Below are 12847 nucleotides of genomic sequence, written 5' to 3' on the forward strand. Positions count from 1 at the left end.
AATTTGTCCAATTTCATTTAGTGTCCGTTTGGATGTACCCAAAATTGTAATATTTTTGGATTGCAATTCATAATCTTGTGAAACAAATTTGAACAGCTTGGACAACCTTAGGAATTTGTTAGAATTTTAGATTAAAATAAAAAATACTGCAATGTTAAGACAAAAGTTACCGTAAAAAAAAATTCAAATCAGACTTGAAATTTTTTAATGAAAGTGTAGCTCTCTCACCCCGTGTAAACCTCAACCCATAACCCAACAACTTCGTAAAACCTCAAAAACCCCAAATCTACTCTACCCAACAACTCCGTGAAACCATAGCATTTTCATTTTCTCTCTCTAAAAAAACCATAGAAGCTTAAGCCCCCATCCATGCCAGCCCTAGACGGGGTCTTTGTAAAGCCAAAACCCTTTCTCTCTCTACAAAATGTGAGCCTTTTCTCTCATACTATAAAATGCGAAACCTTTTCTCTCATACCACACCCATGGGAAGCCCCTTCTGTTTATGAACAAGGAGAAGCTCGGGTTGCAAAAAAACAGACAAGCTCAAGCGCCATATATGGGGCCCTACGTGGGGTTTTTGTAAAGCCAATGCCCCAAAGAAACTCAAACCCTATCCATGGCAGTCCTAAGCGACGTCTTTGTAAAGTCAATACCCTTCTTACTCTATAAAAGGTATTTCTCTCTCTATACAAAAGGCAAATCTTTTCTCTCATACCATACCCATGGGAAGCCCTTTTATTCATGAATAATGAAAAGCTTGAGTAGCAAAAAACCAGAGAAGCTCAAGCCCTATGGAAGCCCTAGGCGGTAGTTTTGTAAAGTCAATGCCTTTTCTCTTTCTACAAAAGACAAGTTTTTTCTCTCATACCACACCCATGGGAAACCTTTTTCTTCAGGAATAAGGAGAAGCTCGGGTTGCTTGTTTGCTTGTGGTATGGAAGTAAATTGTTTACTGTTGCGAGAGATATAGGAAAATCTTTTAGATTGGCTTTGCTTTTAATATGTTAACGTCATCCAAACAGTCTACCATTAAAAAAAAAAAAGAAAAAAGATGGTAATTAAGAATAAAGAAACTTACGAATTTTTTCAACATGAACGTTTTTTTTATTTGACATCCAAAATGGCCCTTAACGAGTTGAACGGGTTAAAATTGGCTAATTCAACAAACAAAAATCGATCAAACATTAATTTTGACCAATGTTTTATCAAACCTAATGTTTAATCTTAAACCACAGAGGCCAAGATACCCGTCGGGAGTCCGACAGATCGGACAACTAATTTGGTCCGGTTGTGCTCTAAATCTCCGTCGTAAACGAAGATTTAGGACCTTTTCCTTGTTTGGAGAATAAGATAGAGAACCTTAATATCTTGAAAGCAACAGGGCCTCATCCTCATCTAGGTTATTGTGAATGTCCTCTGTCTAGATTATATCTTTCATGGAACGATTACCACCATGAAAGGCTCCACTTTTTGTTGGGTGATGGGGATGGGGACCCTCGTATTCATGAGTTTTTGGATTGCATCTAACAACCGGCAGCAACTTGAAACATCCTTCACACCTTTCTTACCCTCACATCGTCTCACCTAATCACAACATTTGTGTGGATGACTCTCTTTTTCTCTCTCCACAATCTAAAGTTTGACATGCCCTCTTTACCTCCCAACCAACTTTATGTTTTGCTTATTCTCTCTCCCTCTACAATTTGGCCTCCACTCTTACCTCATGGTCTCATTTTTTTTTTTTTTTTATTATTATTATTATTAGTTTTATTTTTATTTTATTTTATTTTAAAGAGAATCACTTTTTCCTTTTATTAATCCAAAAGAACAATTACTGTAGGGTTATGTTAGGGTACTCACATTAAAAAGTATTTTATAATTATACTCAACAAATTTTAAATACTTGTTTTGTAATACAATAGTTTCTAATAAAGATATTTTTTTTGTTATTGAAAAGGTAGAATATATATTTTTATTAAAAAAAATGACATTTAATATTTCATGCAGGTGATATTACATTTTATGTAGATGATGTCATCCTCCACTATAATTAATAAATAATCTTCTTTTTGTAATAAATTCTCTTTATCTTTGAATAATTACCTTAAATACCTCTAAACAAAAAGATTACTACATGATAGGATAAAAGTATCGAGTGTTCAAAAATATTGACCACATTAATGAAATACTCATATTTATGAGTACCTTAACATACCCAATATTCAAAAGCCTTTTAGCACCAGCAATGCAAAACAAGAATCAATAAAAAAAATAAAAAACTTTAAAATACATCCTTTATTCCACACATAAATCTTGAACTTCCGCACTACATCTTGCCAAACCATCGAACAGGATATATTCTTTTCTTGTAGATATGTTAAAAACTACCTCTTTGCCTTGGCACAGTTCTATTACTTCCCTGAATAAATGCACCAACCTCCAGGGAACATTTTTCATCATACCAATTTGTAATATTTAAAGAATGATCCTCAATAATAATTTTACTCCTTATTCCTCTTATCAGCTTCAAAGTCTTATAACAACGAATTAAATTAAGCATTTATAATATTTTCTTAAAGCATTCTTTTTACTATCCCTTATAATCCCTCCTATACCAATACCCAATGAGCTTTCATCAAAATTAGGCTTTAATGTCTTGTGATGCTTATAAGCTTTAATTCTTTAAAACCCCTTGTATACTGCCTACTTTATGAATAACCAGTAAGCTTCCATAAAAAATTAAGCTTTAAGACCTCTTTACGAGGACAACCCAATTACCCACCCTCATATTTTTTTTCTACAACGTACATTTAAAACTTCATCAATTCTGTACATTAAATCCCCAAAAATCCTTTCTTCTGCAACCATTCAACCATGCTGAGCAATAATCTTCCTTGAATTACCTACCTCAATACTCGACACCTTATTCAAAGATTCTATAAATCCTATCTTTCCATACTTCCCAACCCCATTAAAATTGCAATGAAAACTCTCCATGAGCAACTCAGCAGCTTGACCATGAGTCTCTATGTCCATTTACATAACGTTTCTAACCCATCATTCTTGCAAAATAACCCTCAACAACCTAGTGATCCACAGATTCTTCGATAACACAAACATTTAGAATAATCTTTGGCCCTCTTCCTTAGCTTATCATCAGTCAAAAACTAAAAAATAATCTATTTTTCAACTTTAATTTACGACAAAAATTGTGTCGGGAAAGAGGACTCCGCTTGTCAGCTTCTCTCTCGTTTTATCCCTATTCAAGAGAGAGAAAGAGAGAGGAGAGAGAAAGAGAGAGCTGAAGGTTAGGTGCCAAAAGTGAAAGATTCACGAAATGAAAAAGACTTTGACGGCAAAAGAGAGGAGAGAGAGAGAGAGGGTGGGTTGGTGTAGAGAGAGTGTGTAGAGAGAGAGAGAGAGAAGGGAGTGTGATAAGAGAGTGAGGGCTTTGATTTTTCTGGGTCACAAAAGGCTTGGTTGGTTCCGCAATGGCCGCGGTATCCACATCCTTTGTATCTTCCCAACTGTCTGGTGGGCGATCTGTGGCCGTCCGATCCTCATCTCTGAAGAAGCCCTTATTGAATCTCCAGCCTTCTTCTTCTCACTCTTCTTCCTTACTCTTTGATCGCATCGCCCGAAACCTCCAGGTCTCTGGTCAAGGTTGCAGAGGAGTCGTGGCCATGGCTGGTTCAGGAAAGGTATTTCATCTCTCTCTCTCTCTCTCTTTCTCTAACTTTGTTCTCTTAAGATCTATCTCTCTCTAATCATTTTATTTGGCGTTGTTTTTTTTTTTGCTGCTATGTGGTTTTTTTGGGTTTGTTTTAGTTTCTGGGCATTTGGATTAATGCGATTGAAGTTACAATTATGCTCTCTTTCTCAACAATTGCTCTCTCTCTATCTCTCTCTGTCTCTCCATTAAAATGGTCAATGGCTCTCTTTTGGTTTCTTTCTAGGGAAAAGTATTTATTCCTTTTGGGTTTGGTTTGTATTGAAACTGGAAGTTTCTGATTAGGTAGGGTTGATTTTGTGATGATTTCTGTCACTCTTCTTCTGTTTTGCTTTTCCTCTCGATTTTTGCTTCTTTATAATTATGAGGATTGCCATTAGTTGGGATCCTGTATAAGCTTTTAGAGATGAAAGAGAGATGCATTGATTCTATCCTTTTATAATGGACAATTTTCACAAATTAAAAATTGATGCAATGAACTATGATCATAATAACTCCAAGCATAGAATTTTATGGAGATTTGATGCAGCTGAATATTTTGATTGATTTAGAATCTTACAATACCTCTAAGGGCTTTGAAGTGTGTGGTTGAATGTGTTGCACCCCCATAGCCATTTCGGGAGTGCCTTTTCAACCAATCGGACAAATGCCGTACTAGTCTATGCTTGTGCATCGTTCAAGTTGAATATTTAGTTTTGTAAACAATTTCTATCGGGAAATGTGATCAATTTCTAACTAATATACTAGAACTTTGATATTTCCCACTGAGAGACTGAAGGTATTTGATTGTAGATTAGGTTTTGATAGGGGATTGCAGCTCTACTTATTTCGCTGGAGCTTTTGATCATATGGTTTTGACCTATTTTTTCTTAATGTTCTATTGCATCCTCTATGTCTATTTTTTTCATGCTTCCAAATTTTGCTTTCATAGGGAATGTGTTGTTCACTTATTCATGATTTCAGGAATTTCATAGTTTTTCCTTTAAGGCATTTCCACAGTTTTTATTATGGTCATGTATAAAATAGCCATTCCTGTATTTTATTAGCAATATTTGCATGTTTGTCAATAGTTTGATGCAGTATTGGCAGACATCCTTTCCATATCTTGCATCAATGCTTCAACATGTACATTGGATATTGGGTTTCCTTGTCTTTTTATCGTTATATTCGCAGTTGTTTATAGTGTTTCTAAGTACATATATTTTTTTGTAACTGAGACATCTTCTAGTGTCTAGCCATTCTTTATAAGTTAGACAAAGTAACATTTAAGTTACTTTATTTACATCATTGATTGGTCCATAATCATTTGCTTCGTGTTGTGGATGCAGTTCTTTGTTGGAGGCAATTGGAAGTGTGTACGTGCTCTTACCATAACTTTGGCTTTTCTGCTGCTTAGACTTTTTGATTCTGCTTCTTTTGTTGCAGCTTTTATTTTCTTTTTTCCTAAACAATGTTTACTTCCTATTACCTGGCAAGGAAAATAGGTTCAGTTTTGAGTTTTAAGTTCCACTTTTGGATTTTTAATGGTGAACTACTTGAAAATAAATTGCCATTAGTAGTGATGAGTTAAAACTGCTCATTAATATTGCTGGACAAATTGTTTGCTGAAGTTGGAGAATATCAAGGAGTCTGAGTTAAGGAATTTATGTACTGAACAATCTTTTCATAGTTGTCAGAAGCCAATCTTCATCATAGCGATTTTGCTGTTAACAGTGTGAGCTTCCTCACTTGTACAATTTGACATCTTAAGTTTAACAATTGACTATAAGTAAGTGGCTGCTATCTCATTTCAATATTGTTAGTCATTCAAGTTATGAATTGGAAGTTGCTTTCCATTTAAATTACTGAATTGCTTGTTTCTCTCATTCCTTTTTACTTGGGCAAAATCCCATCAAGGAGCATATTTGGGATGCCAAATTCTAGGGATGTAACTTCTCAACCCACTGACCAACTTAAGTTACAATAAAAAAAATAAAAAATAAAATAAACTAAAAGAAAATAAAATAAAAATGCACCTTGGGTTTGCCAGGGAAAATTTTAGTCCTGGTTGACAAGAGGCCGTCCAATTTTTGGCAGTCAAATATAGGTGTTCAGGAACTCAAAATCCTATGTTTTATTTATTTATTTAAATACGCATCTGGTGATTCTAAAGTGGAAATTTCTAATGAAGAAAACCCTCCTAAGTGGGTCTTTGTCCTGAGGGATGAGCACACAGTCTATTATTCCATTAAATACCAAAAGCAGAGCTTTCAAAAAGTCAGCTTAAATATCAACATATATGGCAGTTGTTATTCCTGATAATTCTCGACCCTCCCTAGTTCTTACAGCCATTTTATACAAATCGTATATAGCCTCAAATTTCAAGGAGTCTTTTGTTTTCAAAGCAACGCAATGTATTTTTGCTTTAGAAGTTCCAATACAGTTTCATGCATTCAATAAAAAGAGTAATAGTTCCTGTAGGTACAGCCTGTAGGATGCGGTGGCCGTTGATAATTTTCTTCACTACTACTTTTGTCATTGCTTGATTGAAAAAAGGATATGCTGGTTTTTTTCGTTTATTATATATTGCCTTTTTTCTTTGTTGTTCATGTATTTCAAGCTACATTTGCCTTCAGTGGAGATTTTCACTTTAATGCTTTTGGTGCTTTTAAACATTATACGTTTCAACTTCGTTGCTGCAGAATGGGACAAAAGAGAGTATTAGCAAGCTTGTTTCTGACTTAAACAATGCAGAACTTGAGCAAGATGTTGGTAATTCTCTTCTCAATTTTGTTTGTCTTTGCATGTGGTACTTAGCTTGAACCAAATTGCATTCTTGATTTTGAACTGCTACTCGAGTTGCAGACTTCAGATTTTTTCTGGAAGTATCAGTATCACTTCTTACTTCTTTAGAATGTCATTCCAATATTCTTCTCCTCTTGCTTGATGTTCTAGATAATTTAGGGGTTCCTTTTGAATGTAATGTTTTGCTACCTTCACTAACTCTACCTCAGGGATGAAACAAACCTCCTCAAAATAAGGCCAATCAACAGTCTTATCCCTAGTTTTCCACTTAAAGTGTAAATACCACAACATATTCTTCCTCAACTCTCGAAACAGTCCCTAGCTCTTTTGTATGGGACCCCGATTAGGGACTAAGCCTGGAAACCTGACCTTGGGTGCAATTACTAAAAATGGAACTGGACTCTTCCATCTCTAAACCTAGTTCCTACCCAAAGATGCAAACAGAATTGCCTATTGGATATTGACATTTCTATTGTGTAAAAGCTACGTAAAAATGGTGATGTTGTTTTTTGTCCCTGACAAGTCTTCTCTAGAAGTCCTTGTATCTTCATCCCAAATCTCCCATAATACTTATCCAAAGGAGCTTTGTTCACTACAACTGGCCTTCGTATGAACCCCCCCTATTCTCTAACTGCTTAGATAAATGCTCTTCTCCCATTTTTACCAGTTGAAATTTATGCCCCATGGTAGGGTCCTTCCAAATGCAAACTCGTTGAAGTTTCTCTATGTGCTTCAAGTTTAATTGATGGATGCTCTCTTGCTTGCGAATTTGAATAACTGTCATTTAAATATTATCTCAAATGTACTTATGCATCCTTCTCTCTTATGTAATAGTTTTTTTTCAACCTGTTTCCTTTTCGTTGTTATATATTAGTAGTTTTTTGCCCCTTATGCTTTTGAAGGTTTTGTTTTAGAAGTCTCTTAAGTGCTTGTTGATTTTGCAGATGTTGTTGTTGCACCTCCATTTGTATATATCGATCAGGTAAAAACCTCATTGACTGATCGCATTGAGGTATCTGCTCAGAACTCTTGGGTTGGTAAGGGTGGAGCTTTCACGGGTGAAATTAGGTAATGCCCTTCAGAGATTTGGCATCCATTAAACTAAATACTTCATATGTCATTCATATGCTATGCATGTCTTTTTTCCTGCATGGAGCCTAGGGTTTTAAGTGATCCATAAACATTGTCTATGCTGCGTATGGGATGAATCGTTCTATTACATCCGATGCATTTGATATTCTCATTTGTGATTAGAACTAAAACATAGTTGCTGCCAATGTTTGAAAATTTGCCTTCCCAGCCGCTTAGGCGGAAAAATTGTAAAAATGCCTAGGCGCTAGTTATGCGGGACTATTAGGCGTCCTTTGTCTAGGCGGCCGCCTAAGCAGGCAAGGTGCCCTCTGGGCGCTACAGTCTAGGTGGCTGCCTAGGCATCGCCTTGTGACAATTTGTCAAACAGTGGAAAAACCCTTGGTGAGGGCCAAATTTGCTATTTTTTATTTTGGGGGATATTCTAAACCCCAAAACCAAAACCGTGCATTTTAGATAGAGAAAAACTCCCCAAAAACCTCTCTTTTGTGATTTATCGCAAGATCAATAAATTTTCGATTTCTTCCCAAAACAAAGGCAATAATAGTTCATGGATGTTTTTGGAGCTTCTAGTAGTCAATTTTGAGGACTTTTGGCGATCTATAGACAAGGTTTGCACTGACATCGTTTTAATTTTGATATTTTTAAAGCATTATCATATTTGAATTAGGGTTTTGATTTGATTTTACTATAACGTATTATGTTATGAATCATTTGTTTTTTCTTTTATGATATATTTACATGTTTGAGTTGAAAGATTGAATTTTTCCTCCTTTGGACGATGACATTGGGCTTTTGTGAATAGTCATAAACTTTGGATGAAATTGATATTTTGTTAATATTTGATATCCAAAACCAAATCTTATGGATATTAATTAATAAATAATAATTGTAATACAACTTTCAACTTAATTAATACTCCACCTGTCCTTGTTCCAGCAGCTGCCCGGCCTCTTAGGTTGCCAGGCCCCCAAAACACCTAGGCAGGCGCCTACGCCTTTTTGAACATTGGTTGCTGCATGTATTCCAAGAGTTTAAAAACTCCAAAGAATAATTGCACCACGGAAACTTTGCATTTAGCATTTCTTTTATTTTTTATTTTTTATCTTTTTTTGTGGGCGGGGGAGGTTGGGAAACATGATATCTGATGACTGCAAGGAATATTTGTGTTTTTTACTGAAAATGAAACTTTTTGTGCCACTTTGGATGGCTGCCCTTGGGATATTCATTCTAGTACAATTCTAGAATACAGTAAAAACAAGCATTTTTTCTTTTCGATGGCTATGATCATTTATCCATTATCATTGGGCTGGCAGCATTTAAAGTTTTAAACTCAAGCAGGGTTCAAAATTGAATGGAGAAAAACTGGTAGAAATTTTCTCACACAATTAATACAATTCCCATTTAGTTGTCCATCGAAACAGGGGCTTATTCTACTGCGATCTGGTTGCTTCCTGTTTTGGGGATGGGTTGGCTCCTAATTGGAAAGAATCTCCTTCAGAAGCAAGTTGCTATTTTTAAGTTCAGAAATATTAATTTCATTTCTTTCATTGGATTATCCTTATCATTAATATTTTGTATTTTTCACTAGAATAGAGCTCAACTGGAGTTGTTGAGGCACTGCGGCTTAAGATGGAAGCCATACCAAGTTGCAACATCTCTTAGTAGATTTTGGACTATTTTGTGCCTTTACCTCATTGCATTGTCCTCAACTGCTCATTTCTACTAAATACGTAAACTATTTCTGCAGTCAATGCATGACAATTATATAGTCCATGAAACGATGTCTAAACTTTTCATAACCGATGAATTTATTCTAAAGAGATTGAGGTAAGGTATATAACCCTTCTGTTTTCCTCTTTACTACTTTGTTGCACACGTGCATTCTAAAAGGTTTATTACTTTATTTAGGAGTGATTATGCCTCCCTTGTTAACGTGCTATACAATTTATTCAGTGAATCTCTAGTTTTATGAGCACCACATAGACCTTCATGTCATAGTACCTAGAGTTTGTAGGAAGAAGTCTAGACCTGTTCTTTCTTTTCTGTGACTTAATGATTACATGTTCTCACGTGTGGTGCAAGCCATGAATTGTAACTTAAGTTGAAATTCATAATTTGTCATGAAGACATTATTCTTAAGAATTTTGTGTTCAGATAACTCACGCAATTTATTTGTTATGTCTGGCTATTAAAAGAATCTACTTTTGAAATTCAACATATAATTTGAGGGAAATCTGTCAGACCATCCCCAAGAGATGTACCATTTAACATTACCCCTTCTTTTGTATTTCGAAAAGCCTTCAACTTCAAGCGACTTGTGTGGTCAGTAATGGGTTAGAATTTTGTTAGAGGGGCAACTTCCTATCTGTCCCCTCCGTCAAAACCGTAGTAATTTTTGTAAAGAGTGTATGATTCCGCTGGAGCAAAGCATACATTTTTACTCCCTTCGACGAAACCCTAGGAGTTTTTTCTAAATACATGGGAGAGGGATATTGGTGTTCCTGAAATACCAATATCTCAAATAGATGGTTTTTCTAAAAACCACTTTCATTCTGGAGGGAAAAATTTGAAATTGCCTCGCCCATGAATTTTTAAGTCCTTATTGTACCTTGGTTTTCTTTTGGAAGTAGGACAAAAGAAGTGGGTGAAGTGTTAAAAAATGGATCGCTTGGATGTGGTTTGATAATTTTCCCTAGTTGTATTCCTTATTGTGAAGTCATATTAAAACTTCTTTTATGTTTTTTTTTTCCAGTGTGGAGCAACTAAAAGATATTGGCTGCAAGTGGGTTATTCTTGGCCATTCTGAACGGAGACATGTTATTGGTGAAGATGACCAGGTTAAAGTTGCAGTTCATTTTTCTTAATTTATAAATTTCTTGGATATAATAGGGGCATGATGAGTTATTCATTCTTTGATGCTCACAAATACTCTGAAAGCTTCCAATTTTTCAGTTTATTGGGAAGAAAGCTGCTTATGCCTTAAGCGAGAACCTCAAGGTAATTGCATGCATCGGAGAGAAGCTAGAAGAAAGAGAAGCTGGGAAAACATTTGATGTTTGTTTCCAACAGATGAAGGCTTTTGCAGGTAGGGTTCATATGTGGACAGGCAAATATGATTCCAATTGTCTGTCATGCATATATATTTTTTTAATCGACTTTGGAGGTTTTTGTATGTATTTTGGACTGTTAAAGATATATAATGTTTGACATCAAATTTTGGGGTGCAGATAATATTCCCAGCTGGGACGATGTGGTCATTGCATATGAGCCTGTTTGGGCAATTGGCACTGGTAAAGTAGCAACTCCTCAACAAGCTCAGGATGTCCATATGGCTGTTCGTGATTGGCTTAAGAAAAATGTCTCAGCCGAAGTTGCTTCCAAAACACGCATTATCTATGGAGGTCTGCAAATTTTATGAATTCTATTTTGTACCAGTATTTTTTTTTATGAGGTTTAGGGTATATTGATATATTTTTAAAATTTGAATGCCTAACTAGCAATCTTGTCCAGTGTAATATGTCCCTTCCCTAAATGTATTGCATTTTCCATTGGTCCTCAAATACTGACTCCATGTTTTTGGGCAGGTTCGGTGAATGGGAGCAACTGCGCTGAGCTTGCTAAGCAAGAGGATATTGATGGCTTTCTTGTTGGTGGTGCTTCTTTGAAAGTAATACATGCCGTATTGCCATTTTAGGAGTAGTTTTTAATCTTTTAGTTATTTCACTACCTTTTGTAAGAAATAAGTAGTTTTTAATCTTTTAGTTATTTCCCTTCCTTTTGTAAAGAAATAAGAAGGCAATCCATACAAGATAAAAAGAAATCACAATTTAAGTTTAAATTTGATCTCCATTAGTTCTTTTCTATACTGTACTGAAGTTCATGTTTTCATTTATTCTTTGTTTCCATTGCCTTGTAGGGTCCAGAATTTGCAGTCATTGTCAATTCAGTGACTTCAAAGAAGGTGGTAGCTTGAAGCAATCACTAGGAGGTCCACACCCACCCAACACCTTGAGAAAATATATATCCAGAGGTCATCCTGTGTCAATGAGATGTGTAGTTCATGAGTGACTGTTTAATAGCAAATTGTCTTAGTTAAGTTATCCATTTTTGACATCCCATGTAAAAGAGATGAAAAGAATCAGAACTTACTTGTGGACCTTCACCCCAATAAGTCAAGAAAATAATCTGATTGTCCTTCGGAAGCTTTGATCTGTCGTAAAATTCTAAGTTGTATTACACTTTCTGCTGCGTGTTCTTGTTTCTTTTCTGAAGTGGATGGCATGTGACCAATTTCATGTTTAGACTCTACTGGTTAACTGTTAAGTTTAATGAATAATCCAATTAACCATGGGGAAACCTTAGTCCATTGGTTAACGATGGTAATTCTCACTCTCCATCACCTTACATTCAATGGACGGTATTGACCCTAGGGACGATAGTTTTCCATGTTCCACTGGATTATATATATACATTTAATTTTTACCCCCAATTGAGGACAGCTACTTAAAAACTCCTTTCAGGAGGCTCACTGCTTGCTGGTTTTCTGGGGTTTGTTGCTTCTAAGTCATATCGCTTTGTCACTTCTTTGTAACCCAAAGAAGGTGGGTGAACAGAAAGATTGAATAATATGTTTTTCCCTAAAGCTGTTATATTTGTGAAAATCTTTAGCTTCTATTTGGAAAGTTTATATATGCGTATGCACACATGATTATCTATAAATGCAATGGTTATGTTTTTACATGATTATCTATAGATGCAATAGTTATGTTGTTTCACATGTCAAGTGTTTTTTAAACATGTGAGAAAGGCATCTTCAAAATGGGTATTCTTAGGATATCTTTTATGAAAAACTTGATGAAGAACCCAATAGTAGGGTCAGTAAGAACCCAGGAATAGGATTAGGAAGCAAACTTCATCTAAGATCAATCAATTATTACTAAGATGATAAGCTCCTCTTGTCCCTTGCCCCACCTAGAATCTCACGGTCTTGGAGACCTCCTGACCCTAGTCATGTCAAGGTTAATTTTGATGGTTGCACGCTAGGCAACCCTGGGCCATATGATGGCGGCATGCTAGTCTTCTCTCGACCTATCAGGCTGGCAGACTCTAACTCTTTTTGAGACCCTTGCTTGTTGGAGGGTCTTCACAATTTCAACTCGAGCTGGAGTCTTCACCTCTTGGTGGAAGGGGATTCTAAAAACACTATAGCCTGGGCGTCCAAAGTCAGCTCCCGCCTACAAC

At 35.8% G+C, this 12847-nt stretch overlaps 1 protein-coding gene across 1 annotated transcript; it reads left to right on the plus strand.

Annotated features, from left to right (window-relative positions):
• The first annotated feature begins 3365 nt into the window (after positions 1 to 3365).
• TIM (triosephosphate isomerase) lies at positions 3366 to 11808 on the plus strand. Its single transcript, XM_011627795.3, has 9 exons — positions 3366 to 3701; positions 5059 to 5085; positions 6412 to 6481; positions 7459 to 7582; positions 10359 to 10443; positions 10559 to 10691; positions 10834 to 11007; positions 11191 to 11273; positions 11523 to 11808. The coding sequence occupies exons 1-9, from the start codon at positions 3492 to 3494 to the stop codon at positions 11577 to 11579; spliced, it is 963 nt and encodes a 320-aa protein (XP_011626097.1). The 5' UTR covers positions 3366 to 3491; the 3' UTR covers positions 11580 to 11808.
• The last annotated feature ends 1039 nt before the right edge of the window (positions 11809 to 12847 follow it).

The sequence above is a fragment of the Amborella trichopoda genome, chromosome 9, assembly GCF_054954075.1.
Source record: "Amborella trichopoda isolate Santa Cruz 75 chromosome 9, AtrichopodaSantaCruz75HAP2 v2.0, whole genome shotgun sequence".
NCBI lineage: Eukaryota > Viridiplantae > Streptophyta > Magnoliopsida > Amborellales > Amborellaceae > Amborella > Amborella trichopoda.